We start from the raw sequence: 20,826 nt of genomic DNA, 5'->3' as shown, positions 1-20,826 counted from the left end.
CGCAGTCTCTGACATTGCTCCTGTCGCTGTGCAACGAAAAAAAAAGTCTATGCAATCCGGCAGAAGATGGCGCTGTCCAGGAAAACGAGGCTCTTCGATCCGCTGCCCTGACTCCGCAGCGGCTCCAGCCCGCGGCTCCTCCTCCTTCTCCGGCGGCAAAGGTGAAGCGTCCACGCGCCTGAAACGTGATTGGAGCGACGTCTCCTCATCCCTAAGCGTCATTGGATCACGTTTATTCCATATGTAAGTGTTTGTTTTTGCCCCCCCCCCCCCTCCCCACGCGCCCCCCCCCCCCCCCCCCCCCTCCCTCGCCGCTGATTGGCCGCTGTTTCCTCCCGGTTTAAAGCGCGTGTCTGATGAGATGCCACTGCTGCCCCAGGACGCGGAGCGCCTCGATGGGCTGTCGCTGCTGTACTGGTGAGTGAAGCGGGGGGGAGGACGGGGGGTGTGCGGGGGAGAAACGAGGGGAGACACCGGGATTAGGAGCCGGATTAAACCGGGAACGACGCTCAGGACTAACCCGGGGAAGAACCGACATAAGGCTCATTGTTTGGCAGAACTTTCCAGGTTCGAGTCCGGGATTACGCAGGAGGAGTTCAGGGTCATTTGGGGTCAGATCTTTGATTTTACATAAACACACACCTGGAAACATGCTCTGCTTAATCTGCACAAGAATTGGTTTGATTATTGGAATAATTCAATGTTTCCCCAGAGAACTGAAGGGGAAATTGCCTGGCCCGGATTTGCGTAAATGTGACGCTTCCACAAATACACATGTTAACCTCTTACCCCCCGCCTCAACCGAGAGCATTTTCTCCAGTTCGGCTTTGCCCAAATCTAAAAGCTTCTTGACTGGAGAGCAACACTGTAACGCCTCATTTTTGTGTTGCTTTTTCATTACTTTTTTTGTGGCTTTTTCGTTGTGTTTTCGTCTCTTGTTTTTTTGGGTTTTTTTTCATGTTATTGTTGCTTTTCCAGCGCATTTTTGTTCTTGGATGCTTTTCTTTTAACCCCTTAACTCCCACCTGAACCGAGCACATTTTCTCCACTTTGGCTTTACCCCAATCCAAAAGCTTCTGGAAAAAAGGTGTGAAAATAGCGACAAAACTGAGACGAAAACACTGATGGAAATGTGACAAAAAAAGTGAGAAAACATTGACAGAAAAGTGACGAAAAATTGATGAAAAAGTGGCCAAAATGTCACAAAAAGAAATGACAAAGAAATGACAAAAAAATGACAAAAATGTGGTAAAAATTTGACCAAAAAATGACAAAAATTAGAAGAAAAATTTACAAAAAATGACAAAAAAAGTGACAAAAAATTGACAAAAAAGTGACAAAAATATGACAAAAAAATGACAAAAAAGTGACAAAAAAATTACAAAAAAGTGACAAAAAAAATTACAAAAACATTTGACCAAAAAATGACAAAAATTAGACGAAAAAATAACCAAAAAATGACAAAAAAGTGACAAAAAAGTGACAAAAAAATGGCAAAAATGTGACAAAAAATGAAAAAAATAATGATGGAAAAAAAAATCTGATGACGTGAGGAAAAAGCTCCTCTAGGTTCAGGCGGGAGTTAAGAGGTTAAGCTTTTAGATTTGGGTAAAGCTCGGTTTCGCCCGGGGGTAAGGGTTAGGTGAAGTGAGAGGCCAGACCGGTGGCCCCAGAGCCAGTGGCCCTTCTGTGCTCTTCCAGAATGGACAAATGGCCCCATTAGCTCCTGACTCACTGCAGGAGCTGTTCTACCCGGGGTCTCCTTCAGTTTCATTACAAATGTTTATAATATTACATAACAGAAAAACAAACAAACACAAAGAGGTGTAGGTTCGACCTAAAACAGCAATAACAGCATTTTTATCATTACAAACTAGGGCTGCATCGATTAATCTATCGAATATTTTTACGATTAATCGATGAATCGCTTGGCTGTGAATGGTGTACTAAAATTGTATTTTTTTAAACAAAAATCATCACATGATGCTGAAGTGGCGCCGCTTGAGGACATGTTGATGGAGGAAGCTTAAAGTATAGGTTTGTTGGAGGCTCTTGGCGCTAATTCTGCTTCTGATTGGACGAGACACAGACGGATATTTATGAAATTTACAATGTACAAAACACTACAGATCCTAACTATGAAAAACAAAGTAGGTTTTCATCAAAAATACTACACTTTCATGTCATTTTTGCTCTATTTGAGTCTGTGTGAACCAGATAACGATTAATCGATTACTAAAATAGTTGTCGACTATTTCAATAATCGATTAGTCGTCGATTAATCGATTAGTCGTTTCAGCCCCATTACAAACAATTACCAACAATCCATTACCCAAACAAAAAGCAAAACATTTACAATAATCATAACATTTGGAGACTTATATATAGTCTTATATGAAGCAAATTCAAAAGCCAAAATTCCACTTTAGTATCCCTTCCAGTCTCTTCATATTTATGAGGTTTTGTCAGAGGGAAATTTAGAATTGTTTACTTTTTTGTTCACTAATAATATGTTAATTGAAAATCTGAACATCCCAAACCTCTCTGAGCAAATCTTTGTATCTAATATGTTTACAGTATATAGAAATATACATTCAAACCTGGCTTTATCCAGGAGTATTGTACAGCTGTCGAAAATATACACTGAAAAAAGTTTTTCGTTGAACCAACTTAAAAAAATGACTTCAGTTTGTAACACCTTATTAAATTAAGTTTATTTAACTTATCTTCTCATGTTTAACAAACTGATATTTTAAAGTCAAATTTAATTAAAAGGGAAATTTTAATCCAATTGGCTGCTTTACTCAAACTCAAAAAGACACAGAAAACCAACCAACCCGTCTGAACTGGTTCGACTTTACCCAAATCCAAAAGCTTCTCGACCGCATTTTTGTCACATTTTTTAAGCGTCTCTTTTTGTCATTTTTTTTGTCGCATGTTTTGTTGCTTTTCCCTCCTTGTTTTCATCGCTATTTTGATGCATGTTTTAGGGGGGGTATTATGCAAAATCTTTTTCAAGCTTTCCATCATGTTATTCTGTCATTCCCTCATTAAAAACATGGCTGAAGTGTTGCCTTGGCACATTCACGTATTTCTGAGTAATCTGTAAAAACTCTGATGGCGGCCATTTTAGGGATAGCTTTGCCTGAGTCCTCCTAGGAACGCCCCCACCTCCTGGAGACGCCTCCGAGCTTTCGTCACCAGCCGAGTAACCAACCACTGCTCCTCAGCAGAACCCCCTCCCCACTGATGCCACAGACAGTGTGTGGAGGGGGCGTGTCCGAAAGGCTCAGAGGTTCTTAAAGAGACAGAGGCCTATTTCAAGACATTCACTACAGCCATTTTGAGAGAGACATTTTATACAAGGCAGTTATTCTAATTTACTGCATTTACAGACCAACAGAAGGTTTGGTCATCATTGTAGTGTGATATAGACTGGTGCTATGGGACTGAAAAAAGCATAATACCCCCCTCTTAAAGCGTCTCTTTTTTGTAATTTTTTGGGGGTTTCACTGCTTTTTTTGTTGCTTTTGTGTCACGTTTTTGTGTCACTTTTTTGTCGTGTTTTTGCCACGTTTTGTTGTTTTTACCGCACATATTTTATCACTTTTTCGCTGTTGTTTCATCACTTTGTGTCGCATGTTTTGTTGCTTTTCCCTCCTTGTTTTCATCGCTATCTCGATGCATTTTTAAGCTTTTAGATTGGGGTAAAGCCAAACTGGAGAAAATGTGCTCAGGTGGAAGTAAGAGGTTAATATTTGCACATTTACTCAGACACCATGAGCGACAATAACAAGACACTAAATATAATATAAGCAGATTTGGCCATTTTTACAGATTAAACGGCTTAATTTTGTATGAAAACATTAAATATCATTATATATTAATTCTCTCATATTTGTATTGGTTTTCTGCAGTAAAAGTCTCAAACTAATATCTCTAAATTTAAATCCTTTCCTTATTCACCTGCAGCTTCTCGCCTTGAAACAAGTTGAGAACAGGTGGACTTGAACTGGACTAAACCAGGACTAAAGCTGGTCCAGAGCAGATAAACCCATTAGGACTAAAACAGACCAAGTCCACTTCCCTTTTTCTATTTTCGGAGCAGTTATTTTAGGTTGTGGACAGATGTTGTTAAAGGTGGACTGTAGCAGAAAGACTCCAGATGTGAGTCCAGATGTTGAGACTCAGAACTGGGTCAAAGAAACTTGAGCAGACACAACACAGTCCCGGCTCCGGCTTCGTTACGAGTCAGACCAGCAAGAACCTCATTAAATATTCATAAGTATCAATACATGATGTTATTGAAGACCTTTATATATAATGTCACAGAAACTAAAGGTTAAAAATGACAGATAAAAAAAAAAAAAACACAAAATGAACATGAAATACAATGAGGCAGAACTTACTTAGAGTAAGAAATAAAGTATTACAGTGGAGTATTGTAGTAGTATTGTTTATCTGTCAGTTATTGAACGAGAAGTTAATATATAGTAATTATAGGGACAGGCCTTTTAACGTAATAGGTCGGTTGGTTGGGTTTGGTTGGTTAGTTTGTTTGTTGGTTGGTTTGATTGGTTGGTTTACAATATTAGTACTGGCTCTTTGCTCAGTGGCCCATAATGAGTCCCAATATCCTAAAGTGAACTGTGTCAAATAGGGTTGGGCGATGTTCCCTTAATTGGCCGTTGACGATGTTTACAGTGAACCATCGTCTCATTATAAGCATTTTTTTTTAGACATTTCCATAGCCCATATATGCTGCATATTACTATGTATGCTAGAAAAATGTGAGATTGCAGGATCGATGGATCTAAACTAAACATGATCTGAACAGAGTCACGGAACACGACTTTTGCAACAGAAATGTGTTAAAACTCGTGCGTAAAGTCTGAGAGTTCTCCTCTCAGATCTTATTCAGAGCGTGAACTCCTCCTCAATACCAAAGCTCTCATCACACTAATACAAATGTAAAGCAGAGCTTATTATTTGCATTTGCTCAATTTTAACGTAATGTTAAAGGAACAGTGGGTGAACGGGACAATATACACGTTTGCGTCGTAGCTTATGTTTTTGAAGCCGATACACACCACTCCGTGTGCTCGTAACCTCGTACCTGCTGCACCTCCTCTTTCCCTCCTTTCCCTCCTTTCTCTCCTCTCTCTCCTCTCTCTTTCCTCTCTCTTTACTCTCTCGGTCCTTCGTGAGAATAATCTAAACCCATGCGCGCTCAGCTAGCTCCGATGTGAGAGCCATCTCGTCATTTTAAAACGGTTTAAGTTTCCGTACGAAGCAAAGCAAAGCAAAACCACGCGCTGTTAAACTCTGAGCTGCAGAGAGAGAGTCAGAAATAGAGCAGCTGCGTCTTTACTTTAATAATTACAGCTAACACATCATGGGCAAGATCTTGTGGCGGCGCACGGGGCGGCGCAGGCTCTTGGCGAATTATTTTCCGAGTGGCGGAGCTATATGTGCCATTTGCCTCCGCCACCTGCGAGGGGGCGTCACAAGAGGAGGTGACTGCACTGATGGAAACACGGCTGACATTCACTTCCTCGTTTACATTGCGCTGTCTTGCGTTCTTTCTTAAGCCTTAGGCTCTCACAGGTCAAACTAAAAACTTTATTTACCCCATCGTGAGCTAAACCATGTTCACGTCTCGAGAGAAAAAGAGCTACAGCGTCCGCTGTGGCGCGGATCGGCCGCGCTTGGCGTGAACGCGAAGCAAAACAAAAGCACATGTTAACCCCCCACTCCCACACACCCACTCTCCTGGACGCGGAGCCGATCTGGTTGGAGGAAAATGTGTGTCTCCACCCACTTAAATGCGCCAAGTCTGGAGTGGCAAGATCACAAAGTGCGCTCGACTGAGCACAAAATGTCACGCTATCGTCTCCGTTTTGATGCACAAGATCGGGCCCCATGGCTTCTGGCAGGTACTGAAACTAGCGTGCATATTAGTTATATCCGTGATTTAATTTACAGTGAAATACCTGCAAAGTTTGTAGGTTTACAAGGCCCACAGAAGACCAGTGCCTGTTTCTGACAGGAGGGGGCGTGGCATCACGATGGTGGCTCTACATCGTGATGTTGCTCATCCCTCACCACTAGTGTCAAATGCTGTAGGTAAGTTTGGTTGGTTTGTTTGTTGGTTTGTTGGTTGGTTGGTTTGGTTGGTTAGTTTGTTAGTTGGTCAGTCGCCCATTAGGAGTCCCAATATTCTAAAGTGCACTGGGTTTGATTGGGTTGGGTTGGTTGGTTGGGTTGGGTTGGTTGGGTTGGTTGGTTGGGTTGGTCGGGTTGATTGGTTGGGTTGGTTGGGTTGGTTGGTCGGGTTGATTGGTTGGGTTGGTTGGTTGGGTTGGTTGGGTTGGTTGGGTTGGTTGGGTTGGTTGGTCGGGTTGATTGGTTGGGTTGGTTGGTTTGGTTGGTTGGTTGGTTGGGTTGGGTTGGGTTGGTCGGGTTGATTGGTTGGTTGGTTGGTTGGGTTGGGTTGGTCGGGTTGATTGGTTGGTTGGTTGGTTGGTTGGTTGGGTTGGTGGGGTCGATTGGGTTGGTTGGTTGGTCGGTTGGGTTGGTTGGGTTGATTGGGTTTGTTTACAATATTAGTACTGGCTCTTTGCTCAGTCGCCCATTAGGAGTCCCAATATCCTAAAGTGCACTGGGTTTGATTGGGTTGGTTGGTTGGTTGGGTTGGTTGGTTGGGTTGGTTTGGTTGACTGGGTTGGTTGGTCGGTCGGTTGGGTTGGTTGGTTGATTGGGTTTGTTTACAATATTAGTACTGGCTCTTTGCTCAGAGGCCCATAATGAGTCTGAATATTCTAAAGTGCACTGGGTCAAATGCCATAGAAGGTATTAAGAAAAACAAAGTAAAATTGCACATAAACACTGTAAAAGCAGTGCCAATATTCAAAAGTGAGTTGGGGTCACGGGGTCAAATGCCCATAAACCAACTGAAGAAAATGGCATATTGTTTTTCCATCGAGTTTAGTAATTTGTTGACGGTCCCTAACCAGAGTTTCATAATATGTGATGATAAATTGCTAAAGGTTTTTTCGTGGGCCTGTTGTTTCAGTGTAGATCCAGTTGTTTTGTCGTAATGTCACAGGATTCAAAGTCGCGGCTTTCCTTGCTAAATTAAAGCCGGATCCCGAAGCGGCTCTGGAGGAGAACCTGGGCTCTAAAGCGTCGAGGATTAACCTGAGTCGACAACAGCTGAATATTAACGAGTGAGGGGGAGTTCAGCGCGCGGTTTCCCAGCGACTCTTTAGACCTGTCCTGCCTCTGCGCCCATTGTTTTGTATTTGAGCAAAGTGTTTAAATCCCAGTTTAATCCTCTCAGCGGGAGCAGCTTGTTACCGTCACATCACCTCCCTCTGAGGATAACAAAGTCGTGACAGAGATATGAACCATAAACCAAGAGGGAAGTCATCCAGACCACTGCTTTCAAACTGTTTTAGTTAGGGAGGCACCGATACCACTTTTTCTAAAACCGATACGAGTACTTTGATTTAAGTACTTGCCGATACCGAATACCGATACGAGTACAAGGCATTTTCTTCAATATTCTTACTTTTTTCACAGCAGATTGGTTTGTAATTAGTAAATTTACTCTTGTACATTCCTTAAGTAAAGTAGGCGACACATTTAAGAGCAGTTATATTAGAATTGTGCTGATGACATTTATTTATTTATTTTATTTTCATTCAAAATGTTTATTGCTTTGTCCATAATAGACAGAAAAGCCCATGTCCTAAAGCTCCCAATGCCTGAGCTTTATTCATGTATGTATTTTTATTTAACAATAGTATTGAGATGTTTCTTAAATGGTCTCTTTTCGTCTTTACTTCAGCTCCTGTAGATTTTCTCGTGTGTTTGTAGTAACTTAGCGAGTAGCTACAGCGTTTTCATTGTTCTGCTGCAGCTCATTTTGGCTCAATATAAACATGCTGTATGTCTTTAGTTTGGATTTTCTGATGACTTTTTAGTCGCTGGGTTAGTTTTTCAGATGAATGAACCCCTGGGCATAAAACGGCGTCAGAATGGCCAAAACTGTTAGCCGCGAGTTAGCAACGTTAGCCTGTATGTTGTAAACACTGCAGACGCTGCAGCACGAACAACATTAAGCTCTGATTAATTCCAGCTCAGACTCTGGTTTAGAGAGCGCAGTCTGTAATAAAGTCAGCTCTATGTGGATTATTGTGTTTACACTAAACAATTCTCCAGTTTGTTGCTTCTTCTCTCCTCAGCTGAGAACTGCGCCTCGTAGCTGCGCCTCGTAGCTGCGCCTCGTAGCTGCGCCTCGTAGCTGCGCCTCGTAGCTGCGCCTCGTAGCTGCGCCTCGTAGCTGCGCCTCGTAGCTGCGCCTCGTAGCTGCGCTGGCAACACGTCAAATGGTATCGGTTTCTGGTATCGGGACCTCATGAATGAGTACGAGTATGAGTACAAGCATGTGGTATCGGCCCAATACTGGTATCGGTGCATCCCTACCTGCTTCAGAGCGTGGTGTCCTGCACTGGTCAGCTCCTCCACCTTCCTCTTCCTCCTGCGCAGCTCCCTCGGTTTCACAACAGTCTTTCACCATCTTCTGAAGAGTCTAGCAGACAAATATAATCCGTCTTAGCCTGAACAATAGTAGTTGAAGAAGATTTCTGTGGCTTAGCTGTGAGTCTTGGCCAGATACCTCCTTGTTTGCCCCTTTTTGTTTCCTGTAGCTCCTCTCGGTGCCTCTTCAGTGTCTCTGAAGAAGATACTTGTAGGTCTCAAAGCGTCCTTAGCTCGTAAGCTAGCTGTTTGTTTACTTTTTAAACCCCTGGTCCTTCACGGCTAGAACGGACTCTCTGCAAAAAAAAAAAAATCCACTGAACCTCGACAAAAACACAGCACAGATGTACCAAATAGAAACCACAGATGCAATTCAAGGCAAAAAATGCAGCTGCACCAAGAGAAAGGGAAGTTGCTGCTTGTTCACATGTCACCTTGACTTTATTTTTTTTTATTTTTTATGTAACTGTCTAGGTGCATATAGCCCATTGCAGATAATTTCAGTGACAAAATCAAAACAATGGATAGAGCCAGGTTTAAATGGATGTTTTACAGTACAGCACCGATCTTACTGTCCAGGAAGAAATCATCTGGGAACATTTCTATTTTATGACGGCAATGGAAGTTTCACATTGATATCTCTGCATGTTTTCTGCTGCTACTTCTACAACACTGTCCAAACCAAACCTGCAGCGTCTGACGTTAAAGGGATATTTCAGGATTTTTGACATAGGGCCTCATTTCCTACTTATCCAGAGTGTTACTCATAACAGAGTCACCTTCAAGACTTCCTCTCTCCCCCTTTCCCAGTGGTGAAGTGGAACAATGTCAGGAGTACCTGTATATAAAGCAGGGCCACCTTAACCTTAATGAAAGTCAGAAAGCGCCCCTGACATGTTTGGTTTATTGTCCAGTCTTTTCTCCTCGACCTCTCTCCGGATTAAACCTGTCGGCTCCGCGTCCCGTCGGCTATTTTTGGATTCTCCGCTCATCACAAATGTTCGCTGATGTTTCCCTGTGTTTGTGTTTCTGTGCAGGATGATGATGGGTCCTCACGGAGTCCCTCGAACCGTGCACAGACTGGAGTTCAGCGAGTGCAGGAAAGGCCTGGGTCAGAGCTCATTTTATTCTCCTTCAAATGTCACGAGTTTGGTTTGGGTTCGAGGTCATGACCTTCTTCCATTCGCTCAATGTCCTTCAAAAGCTCTAACTTGGATTGAAACTGGCATTAGATATAACATTCTAATATTCTTGGAGACTTTCTTGATAATGAAGCCATAAATTCTAAATTTAAAAGGGCAGAAAAAAAATCTCCCCATTGTTTAAAAATATTCCACCATTTTTATTTTTTATTTTTTCCCCCAATTTTTTTTTATTTGTTCTCTTATATTCCCAAGTTGTTGTTGCCAATTCCCCCCGCCCATATTTTTTCCCAAATTTTCCAATTTCTTTTCAAAATCTCTCCCCCGATTTTTGGCGAATTTCCCCCCAATTCTTCCCAATTTTTTTCAATTTTTCCACCCTAAATTTTTCCAAAGATTTCTCTATTTTCCCCAATTTTCTTCTAATTCTTTTTCAATTTTTCACCCCCAAAATTTCCCCCAATTACCCCTTCAACTTTTACCAAAAGTTCCCAATTATTTTCCCTCCTATATTCCCCCATTTCCTCCAATTTTGTCCACATTTTTTCCCAAATTTTCAAATTTCTTTTCAAAATCTCTCCCGATTTTGGGCGAATTTCCCCCAATTACCTCTTCTACTTTTGCCAAAAGTGCCTTTTTTTTTTTTTTTTTTATCTTTACCCAAATGTTTCTCGATTTTTTACCCTCCTATATCCCCCCTATTTCCTCCAATTTTTCCCACATTTTCCAATTTCTTTTCAAATTTCCCCCAATTCTTCCCAATTTTTTTTTCAATTTTTCCCCCCTAAATTTTTCCAAAGATTTCTAAATTTTCCCCAATTTCTGCCAATTTTTTCCTAATTCTTTTTCAATATTTCACCCCCAAAATTTCCCCCAATTACTTCAACTTTTACCAAAAGTTCCCAATTATTTTCCCTCCTATATTCCCCCATTTCCTCCAATTTTTTCCACATTTTTCCCCAAATCTTCCAATTTCTTTTCAAAATCTCTCCTGATTTTTGGCGAATTTCCCCCCAATTCTTCCCAATTCTTTTTTTCAATTTATCCCCCCTAATTTTTTCCAAAGATTTCTAAATTTTCCCCAAGTTTTGCCAATTTTCTCCTAGTTCTTTTTAAATTTTTCACCCCCAAAATTTCCCCCAATGTTTCTCAGTTTTTTTCCCTCCTATATTCCCCAAATTTTCCCCTTGTTATTCCACATTTTTTGACATTGGAGATAAACTCAATAATGTAAAGGTATTCGACATGATCCTCAAACTACGGGCCGTGGGCCAAATCCGGCCCGCGAGATGATTTAACCCGGCCCCTGACCTGTAGAGCACAAAACCCTGAAAATTCTATTTATTTTTTTACTAAATAACCAGTATACACATCCCAGGGGGCAACTTAAATGAATATAAAATAAGTCCACACGTGTCCAGCAGAGGGCACTGACATAATAGGAGTTGAGGATATAAACAACATATTAGAGCCACATGGTAAATGAAGCTTATACCACAGAGGAGGGTGGAGTGAATGAATAATGAAATCACAGTCAGGAATGATAATGTGGCCCCCAGAGACAACACTTTGAGGACCCTGTTATAGACGATAGCTCCAGCTCCTGATCTAAATTCCTCTGGAAATAATGACATTGTGTGACTGACTCTGCAGCTAAAGTTACAAATACACAAGAAAACAAACCAAAACAGAGGAACTGAGGACGGATCAAACATTCTAAAGGCTGTGGGATAAAAGTGTTTTAACGGCGCCTGAGCTGGCGTCCCGTGGAGTCGGCCTGAGTCATAAAGGCGAGCAGAGCAGAGGCGCCGCACGTCCTTCAGGATGTTACGGAGTGCTGTTTCTAAACTCGGATGCTGTCAGGACCCGCCATAATCCGCACATGGCAAGCACTGACACAAAGAAGAACTACATTTCTCACACATCATGTAAAATACTGTACTGCCCCCAAAACATCACTCTTGAATGAACCCGAAAAGCCAAAACGAGCGTCACTTTACAGATTCAGGTGTCGGGCGCTTTTATAGAAGATGGTGATGTTGATGCTGTTCTGCAGGAGTGAAGATCATCGGCGGCTACAAGGAGCAGACGGGGGAGGACTTCGGCATCTACATCAAGAGAGTGGTCTCTGGAGGACTGGCCTCTGTAGACGGTACTGAACCTGGACTGGACCGGGACAAAACTGTGACTAAACAGAGACTAAACTAGGACTTAAAGGGATATGTCAGAATATTTGTCATAGGGCCTTATTTCCTAGTTATCCAGAGTGTTGCTGGTACCTGGAGATGTTTGTTATGTAACTCATGCAGTTCTTATGTTTGAAGAGTTCCGTGGCGCTAGGCTAATGCAAGGCTAGTGCATTTCTATGGTATCAGCTAGCCTGCATTAAAAACAGTGTGACCCGCTCCACAGTGCACCTGAGGCAAATCACTTATAACACCAGACTAACCATATAAATGTCTGTGTCCATAGAATAATTTTAACCATTTTGCATTTAAAATAACTATTTGAGCAGCATCTGCTTCGTGGTTGTTTAACCTCTTAACTCCCACCTGAACGGATCCCATTTTCTCCAGTTCGGCTTTACCCTAATCAAAAAGCTTCTTGGGAAAAAAGCACCAAAACAGCCACAAAAAATGAGAAGAAAACAAGGATGTAAACAAAAAGTGACAAAAGCTCAACAAAAATGTGACAAAAATGTGGGCAGCATCTGCTTTGTGTTTTTATAAGCTAGCTGTGGAGTGATCTGCTAGAAAATAGTCCCTCAAAATGCGGTAATTCATGTGATGCAAGGTCAGTTATATTCCAAACATTACTCTATGGACACAGACATTTATATGATTAGTCTGGTGTTATAAGTGATTTGCCTCAGGTGCTCTGTGGAGCGGGTCACACTGTTTTTAATGCAGGCTAGCTGATACATTAGCCTAGTGCCACGAAACTCTTCAAACATAAGAACTGCATGAATTACCAAAAAATATCTCGAGGTACCAGCAACACTCTGGATAACTAGGAAATGAGGCCCTATGTCAAACATCCTGAAATATCCCTTTAACTGGGACTACACTGGGACTAACCCGGCTCTCGTGTCCAGGGCGGCTCAGGTCCGGGGATCTCATTCTGGACGTCAACAACGTCAGTTTGATCGGAGCCTCCAACGAGAGGTGGGTCACTTCACTTTCACCCCTGTCGTTTATTTATTTACTGCTTGAAACTTTCACCAATACGTTATTAAAATATTGCACTGGTTTAACGTTTGTCCACAGTTCCTGGATTTATTTATATTTCTTGCATTGAGGCGACATCGTCTCCATTTAAAGCAGAAATAAGTAACTTGTTTACCTTAATAAATCCTTCCCGTCGTCCCTCTGGGGGTAATACAAGTGTTTATGGGATGATTGGAGGGTCTTTCATCGCCCCCTTGTGTCTCTGCCCAGAAAACCACAATTGCAACTTGACTGCCACCGGACCGGAGTCACCAATACACACTAACAGAATCACAAAGAAGAAGCTAACAGGCTAACGGGCAAAGCTAACTGCGGGCTAGCACCACTTAAACAGTATTTACAGCCAAGTTTCAGTGAAAAAAATATTTCCATTGTGTAATTGGATGAACAATATCCCTCTGTCTCTTTGTCTTTTCTGTCAGCGTAGGATTTACTCTCACGGACAATTAACCTCTTAACTCCCGCCTGAACCGAGAGGATCTTTTTCCTCACGTCATCAGATTTTTTTTCCATCATTTTTTTGTTGAGTATTCAACTCATTTTTGTAACTTTTTTGTCACATTTTGGTCATATTTTTGACTTTTTTTTTTTTGTATTTTTTGGTCATATTTTTTTCATTTTTTTATTTATTTTTTGTCACATTTTTGTCATTTTTTCGTCAATTTATTTCAATTTCTTGTGACATTTTTGTGACATTTTTTGCCACTTTTTTGTCACATTTCCATCATTGTTTTCATCTCAGTTTTGTCGCTATTTTCACAGCTTTTTTCCAGAAGCTTTTGGACTGGGGTAAAGCCAAACTGGAGAAAATGTGCTCGGTTCAGGTGGGAGGTAGGGGGTTTTAATGAGTAAAAAAACGTAACTTGCTACGACACCTGCAGTGGCGCTTATGGCCTCTCGGGGCATGAGTTACTTAGGAGCTACTGCTTTAATAAGGAAAGCCTGCAGTACATGTTTTATCATATTCAAAGCAGCCAGAGGGAAAACAAGATTTTTTTCCCCCCATTTCTCCACCATGACTTAAAGGGACTATATGGAGTTTAAAAATGTTAAAACTCAGTATTTTCCTCCCCCTACATGTTCCTCCATGTCCTCATGTATAGAATGAGCTCAGAACTGCCTCTAAAATCTTGCACTGTCACTCAAAAAGTTGTTTCTTTGGGTCTGAAGATCCGTCATGCACGAGCTTAATATAGAAGCTGCAGTTACACGTATGACCTGAGGTGGCAGTAGTGAGTATAAAATGGCCACTTGCATCTCGTCCCTCTAAACATATTCTGAATATATTTTTCTACTAAATAAAGGGAGAAAAGTTGTTCATCAGCCCAAAAATACGTAAAAAACTGACAATGCTAACCAGAGAGCTAACGTTCGCTTCATGCTACATATGCTGACGTTAGTAACAAGTGCCGTTTTTCATTTTAACGGAATAATTTACTGTGAAAAAAACCTCCATATGGACCTGATTTTGACTTGATTTTATTGTGTGTGATAAATAAGAAAGGTAAGGTGAAAGCTTTTCTTCTGTTGTCGAGGTCTTGTGTGATGATCGACTCACCTGCTGTGATCTTTAATTGTGATTTTCTTTGTCTTCCTCGTGTTCCAGAGCAGTGGAGATCATGAGAATGGCGTCTCTGTCGAACCACATGACTCTGCTCATCACCAGGGACGACCGGGCCAGGTATTTACCAACACACCGACATCTGCATCTGTATCTTCTTCTTCTGCTGAAGCTCCAGTCTGTGTTCCCTGGATGGAGCGAACATAGAGTAGTTGTTCACACTGTCTGAGGCGAGACGCTGCAGGGGAATCGGGAAAAATATTACAACAGAATAAGAATTGTTATCTCAATTTGAAACTTTTGCTGTTTTCAGTTTTCAGATCTGAGGGATTTTGGATCTCGTTTAGTTAATGAATAAACTAGTTATAAATAAAAATTAAAAAAATGTGTAAAAGCTCAAATTTGTCCTTGTTTTTCCGTGTTCAAAGCTCAATAAATCAGGCTTGGAATTATATATTTACAAATCCCTCTGAAAAAAAAACATATGGAGCTTATGGAGCGACTAAAGTGCAGATGTTGTTTAAGAGTGGAATAAAAACAGCCCTAAAGTTTAGTCCCTTTGTCTGCATAAGTGTGGGAAAGACCAGGGAGTCAGGCTCTGGTACCGAACAAACTCTTTTATCTTTTAATCCAAGTTTTGGTGCTGTTGGTCCAGGGACAGCATTAAAGGAACTATACAGAGTTTAAAAATGTTAAAATTAAGTATTTTCCTCCTACATGTTCCTCCATGTCCTAATGTGTAGAATGAGCTCAGACCTGTTCACCACAACTGCCTCTAAAATCCTGCACTGTCACTCAGAAAGTTGTTACTTCGGGTCTGAAGTGCCGTCATGCACGAGCTTAAAGGGGGGGTATTATGCAAAATTGACTTTTTTTTACACCATGTTATTATGTCATTCCCTCATTAAAAACATGCCTGAAGTGTCGCCTTGGCACATTCACGTATTTTTGAGTAATCTGTAAAAACTCTGATGGCGGCCATTTTAGGGATAGGTTTGCCTGAGTCCTCCTAGGAACGCCCCCACCTCCTGGAGACGCCTCCGAGCTTTCGTCACCAGCCGAGTAACCAAGCACTGCTCCTCAGTCCTCGCGACTCTTTTTTGTCATTTTTTTGGGGTTTTATGTGGTTGAAAAAAGCATAATACCCCCTCTTTAATATAGAAGCTGCAGCTACGCATAAGACCTGAGGTGGCAGTAGTGAGTATAAAATGGCTAACATACATCTAGCCTCTTTATAGGACGAGACTTTGTTCTTTCAGCTCAGTTATTTTTTCCAATTTTTCCCCCATTTTATTTATTTTTTTCGCCTTTTTTTTATTTGCCCAAAGCTTGCCTAATTTTTACATTTTTTTAAAAACATTTTTTCCTTATTTTTCCCTTGCTATTTATTTTAATCAGTAATATTTTCCCCCATTTTTTCCCCAAATTATTCCCCATTTTTCACATACTTGTAAATTTGAATATATTCCAAACATTATTGTTCTGTTTTCTGGGTCTAGATGATGAATATTTTAATATCGATATCGGAAACCAAGTATCGTTGAAGTACCGGTATCGGAAACAAAGTACCGATCCCCAGCCGGAAAAGGGAAACAGCGAGCGCCGCCATGTTGGAGTCACTTCCTGGATAAATCTCTGGCTCAAAGCGACAAAACGTCAGAGAATAAACACCGTAAAGAGAGTTTGGTCTGTTTTTCACTCTGACATTCGTTAGCGTGTAGCGTGTAGCGTGTGGCGTGTGGCATGTAGCGTGTGGCCTGGTTTCCCGCTGACTCGTGGACATTACAGGATGTTGTTTTTTCCGCTGCGTCGTGCTTCGCTCAGGCCTCATTGTGTCGCGACGTGTTTCAGTCCAAACTCACAAACGCAGAGCGACGTTCAGGAGAATCAAGACCAGCGTTCTGTCAGGTCCACTTTCATCAGGCCGAGGCCGGACCCGGTTTAGTCCCTGTTTAGGCCAATCCCGTCGCTCGCTGAACTTTTCACCCCAAGCATCACACGGTTTATAAATCAGCAGGAAGATCCATGTAATGCCTTTCAATTTGAAGTCTTTAATGTCATAAATGTGGCTTATTCATTCACAAATACTGTTGTTTGGTGTCCACGTGTAGCAGGAAAGGCTGTGACCCAGATGACGCTGTAATCCAAATATGGTCATTTCCTTTGTGGGAGACGGCAGCGGCTAAAGACGGGAGAAACATACACATGTGCAGACAAGGGACTAAACTTTAGGGGCTTCTATCCTTCCTTCCTTCCTTCCTTCCTTCCTTCCTTCCTTCCTTCCTTCCTTTCTTTCTTTCTTTCTTTCTTTCTTTCTTTCTTTCTTTCTTTCTTTCTTTCTTTCTTCCCTCCCTCCTTTCTTTCTTTCTTTCTTTCTTCACTTTCTTCCGATTTTCCTTCCTTCCTTGCCTTCTTTCTTTCCCTCTTTCTTCACTTCTTTCCTTCCTTCCTTCCTTTCTTTCTTTCTTTCTTTCTTTCTTCATCACTTCCTTCCTTTTTTCCTTCCTTCCTTCCTTCTTGCCTTCTTTCTTTCTTTCTTTCCCTCTCCCTCTCTCTCTCTCTTTCTTTCTTTCTTCTTTCTTTCTTTCCCTCTTTCTTTCTTTCTTTCTTTCTTTCTTTCTTCCTTCTTTCTTTCCCTCTTTCTTTCTTTCTCTTTCTCTCTTCCTTCCTTCCTTCTTTCTTTCCCTCTTTCTTTCTCTTTCTTCCTTCCTTCTTAGCTTCTTTCTTTCCCTCTTTCTTTCTTTCTTCCTTCCTTCCTTCTTTCTTTCTCTCTTTCTTTCTTTCTTTCTTTCTTTCTTTCTTTCTTTCTTTCTTTCCTTCTTTCTTTCCCTCTTTCTTCCTTCCTTTTTGCAGCAATAACACAATAAAAAAGTGACTAAAAAGCTACAAAACATGACAAAAAAAAGAGATTAAAAAACTCATCATTGTTCATGTTGAATCATCATTTATTAAGGCTAAATAAGGTCTAGTTATTATAAAATGTTACGCACATTTTCATCCTTGTGTTTGCCTTTTTAACACTTTTTTCCTGATGCTTTTCGATTTGGGTAAAGCCACACCGCTCGGGTCCATGTGGGGGTTAAAAGGTTAAGTCTGTCCCGGTCTTGCCCCTGGTCTCGGGTCTCACTCCTCGCTCTGGAACCGCAGACTGACAGGCTCGTGTCCTGGAACGCTCCCGTGTTATTGTTGCCGCTGACAGAGAGGATGATGGGAAACGTAGTCCGTCTGCGCGCGGCTAAAAATAGCCTCCAGCAAATCCGCTAAATCCGCCTTTTCCGAAACATCACCTTTTCATTAAACGGAGCCGTGACGTAACGCCGGCTCAGCTCTGGGACTGAGGCAGCGCCCTGCGAGGCATCGGAGGATCGGAGTACTTTTACTTTACTTAGGTACTTTAAGATGAATACTTTAGTACTTTACTCCAGTTGTATTTGTGTTCAGAACTACTTTTACTCCGCTCCATTTGAAAGATAAATATAACACTTTCTACTCCACTACATGTCTAAAGAAGTGTGTTTTGTTCATTTTAAAATCCTAATGATGCAGACTCCAGACCAGCAGGTGGCGCTGTGCAGACGTGCTGTCAAATGCAACAATGCACAACACCTTTTACTGGAGTCATATTTGTCCAGTAGTATCTGTGCTTTTACTCAAGTAATGATGTACTTTGAAAGAGTAACTGTGCTGGGAAATCTTTTAATCTAAATATAAAAATAGAGCCTTGAACACTGACACATTGAGCGGCTGTTGCCGGGACGCTAAGCTAACTGTTGCTATGTCATGACATCACACCGTTACCCTGCACTGTCCTGGATATTGTTTTCTGCCTCACCTCTTAACCCCCACCTGAACAGAGCCCGTTTTCTCCAGTTTGGCTTCACCTAAATCGAAAAGCTGTGATAAAAATATGATGAAAAAGTGACAAAAATGTGACAAAAAAGTGACAAAAATGTGACAAAAATACAAGAAAAAAGTGGCAAAAATTTGACAAAAGTATGACAAAAATGCAACAAAAAAAGTGACAAAAATGCCAGAAAAAAGTGATAAAAAGTGACAAAAATGCAACAAAAAAGTGACAAAAATGCAACAAAAAAAGTGACAAAAATGCAACAAAAATGCAAGAAAAAAGTGGCAAAAATTTGACAAAAGTATGACAAAAATGCAACGAAAAAAGTGACAAAAATGCCAGGAAAAAATGATAAAAAAGTGACAAAAATACAAGAAAAATTTGACCAAAAAGTGACAAAAATGCAACAAAAAAGTGATAAAAAAGTGACAAAAATGCAACAAAAAAGTGACAAAAATGCAAGAAAAAAGTGATAAAAAAGTGACAAAAGTACAAGAAAATGTTGACCAAAAAAACAAATCAAAAACAATCAAGAAAAAAAAGCGATGAAAAAAAACTAATGGGAACAACGAGATCAGCTTTGTAGGTCTTAGCTTTCAAATGAGGTGTTACACTGGCCTGCAAGCTCCAGTCGAGAAGCTTTTAGATTTGGGTAAAGCTGAACTGGAGAAAACGTGCTTGGTTAAGGCGTGGGTCAAGAGGTTAAGATAAAGGTCTCTCCCTCCACTGGACAAAAGCAGGACTGTGTTTGGTGTGTGATTCCCTTAGTGGCCACAAGGGGGAGACAAAGTAGTTCCACTCACACAGATCCAGTTCTGACGTTTTATAAACTCTTATCAAAAGGTTACGTCACAACATTGTAAACAACCTATATTATAAAATGGAGTTAGTGCAGCTACAAATCCTATTGTGGTAACTACGGTAACTGACAAAATGCTGGATTTCTGACTTGGTTTATGGTTAATATCTCTGTGATTCCTTTGTTTTTGTAAGAATATTGTGGCACATTGATCTTACGGAGCTCTTTTTCCTCGTCTGTTTCAGGAGGGAGTTCTTGGAGCTGATGGATAAATACGGCTCTCACCACATCACGGCGACAGGACGAGTCTCTCCTCCTCAGATCTGCTCAGGTCAGAACAAAACGAACTAAAACCATTCAGGAAAAAACACCATCCTCAGCAGGGATCACCAACAGGCGGCCCGCGGGCTAAAACCGGCCTCCCCAGAGCTCCTGTCCGGGCTGCGGTCCCAGTTAGTGTTTAGAGTTTTCCGATATTTGTGAGAAAAAATCCTATTTTATCGACTGTGAAAGAGCAACGGACCGCACTTTGGGAACCCCTGCTCTAGAGGCTACAGTGAAATAAATGTTTATATTAATGAAGCTAATCCTCTTCCTCCAGCGCCCAAAGTGACGGACAGCTCCTCCTCCTCGTCCAGATCGGAGTCTCCACAGCTGCTCAGCCCCAGAGAGACCGCCGTGTTCAGGTCAGACTCTCCCACCTCCCGCCTCACAACTCTCACCTCTCGCCTCTCGACTCACGCCTCTCGCTTCTCGACTCCCGCCTCTCGCCTCCCAACTCTCACCTCACGATTCTCGCCTCTGAACTCTCGCCTCTCGCCTCACGCCTCTCGACTCACGCCTCTCGACTCTTCTCGCCTCTCAACTCTCGACTCTTGCCTCTCGCCTCTAGACTCTCGACTCTAGATTCTCGACTCTCGCCTCTCGCCTCTAGACTCTCGACTCTAGATTCTCGACTCTCGCCTCCCCACTCTCGCCTCTCCCTTCTCGCCTCTTCTCACCTCTTTTCGCCTCTCAACTCTCAACTCTCGCCTCCCCACTCTCGCCTCTCCCTTCTCGCCTCTAGACTCTCGCCTCTCGACTCACGCCTATCGCTTCTCGACTCTCGCCTCACACCTCTCGATTTGACTCTCACCTCTCCTCACACCTCTCGACTCCACTCTCGTCTCTAGACTCTCACCTCACGACTCTCGCCTCACGACTCTCGCCTCACGACTCTCACCTCACGACTCTCACCTCACGACTCTCGCCTCACGACTCTCGCCTCACGACTCTCACCTCACGACTCTCGCCTCACGACTCTCGCCTCACGACTCTCACCTCACGACTCTCGCCTCACGACTCTCGCCTCTAAATTTTCGACTCTCGACTCACACCTCACTCCTCTTGCTTCTCAACTCTCGCCTCACGCCTCTCTACTCGACTCTCGTCTCTACACTCTCGCCTCTCGTCTCTATACTCTCGCCTCTCGTCTCTAGACTCTCGACTCTCGTCTATAGACTCTCACCTCTAGACTCTCGCCTCACGCCTCTCGTCTCTAGACTCTCGACTCTCGTCTATAGAATCTCACCTCTAGACTCTCGCCTCACGCCTCTCGTCTCTAGACTCTCGACTCTCGTCTATAGACTCTCACCTCTAGACTCTTGCCTCACGCCTCTCGTCTCTAGACTCTCGCCTCTCGTCTCTAGACTCTCGACTCTCGTCTA

General features: G+C 42.1%; 1 protein-coding gene across 1 annotated transcript in view; it reads left to right on the top strand.

Moving 5' to 3' along the window:
- Nucleotides 1-307: 307 nt before the first annotated feature.
- Nucleotides 308-20,826, top strand: part of stxbp4 (syntaxin binding protein 4) — a 59,572-nt gene continuing 39,053 nt past the window's right edge. Inside the window, exons 1-7 of the mRNA XM_079576899.1 lie at nucleotides 308-417; nucleotides 9,582-9,655; nucleotides 11,743-11,838; nucleotides 12,781-12,850; nucleotides 14,520-14,594; nucleotides 19,366-19,451; nucleotides 19,722-19,806. Coding sequence (XP_079433025.1) covers nucleotides 362-417; nucleotides 9,582-9,655; nucleotides 11,743-11,838; nucleotides 12,781-12,850; nucleotides 14,520-14,594; nucleotides 19,366-19,451; nucleotides 19,722-19,806 — 542 coding nt within the window. The 5' untranslated portion in view covers nucleotides 308-361. The remainder of the gene's footprint in view (nucleotides 418-9,581; nucleotides 9,656-11,742; nucleotides 11,839-12,780; nucleotides 12,851-14,519; nucleotides 14,595-19,365; nucleotides 19,452-19,721; nucleotides 19,807-20,826) is intronic.

The sequence above is a fragment of the Gobius niger genome, assembly GCF_951799975.1.
Source record: "Gobius niger genome assembly, chromosome: 19".
Lineage (NCBI taxonomy): Eukaryota > Metazoa > Chordata > Actinopteri > Gobiiformes > Gobiidae > Gobius > Gobius niger.
Note: the sequence above shows the minus strand (reverse complement) of the source record. Positions and strands in the feature narration are given on the sequence as shown.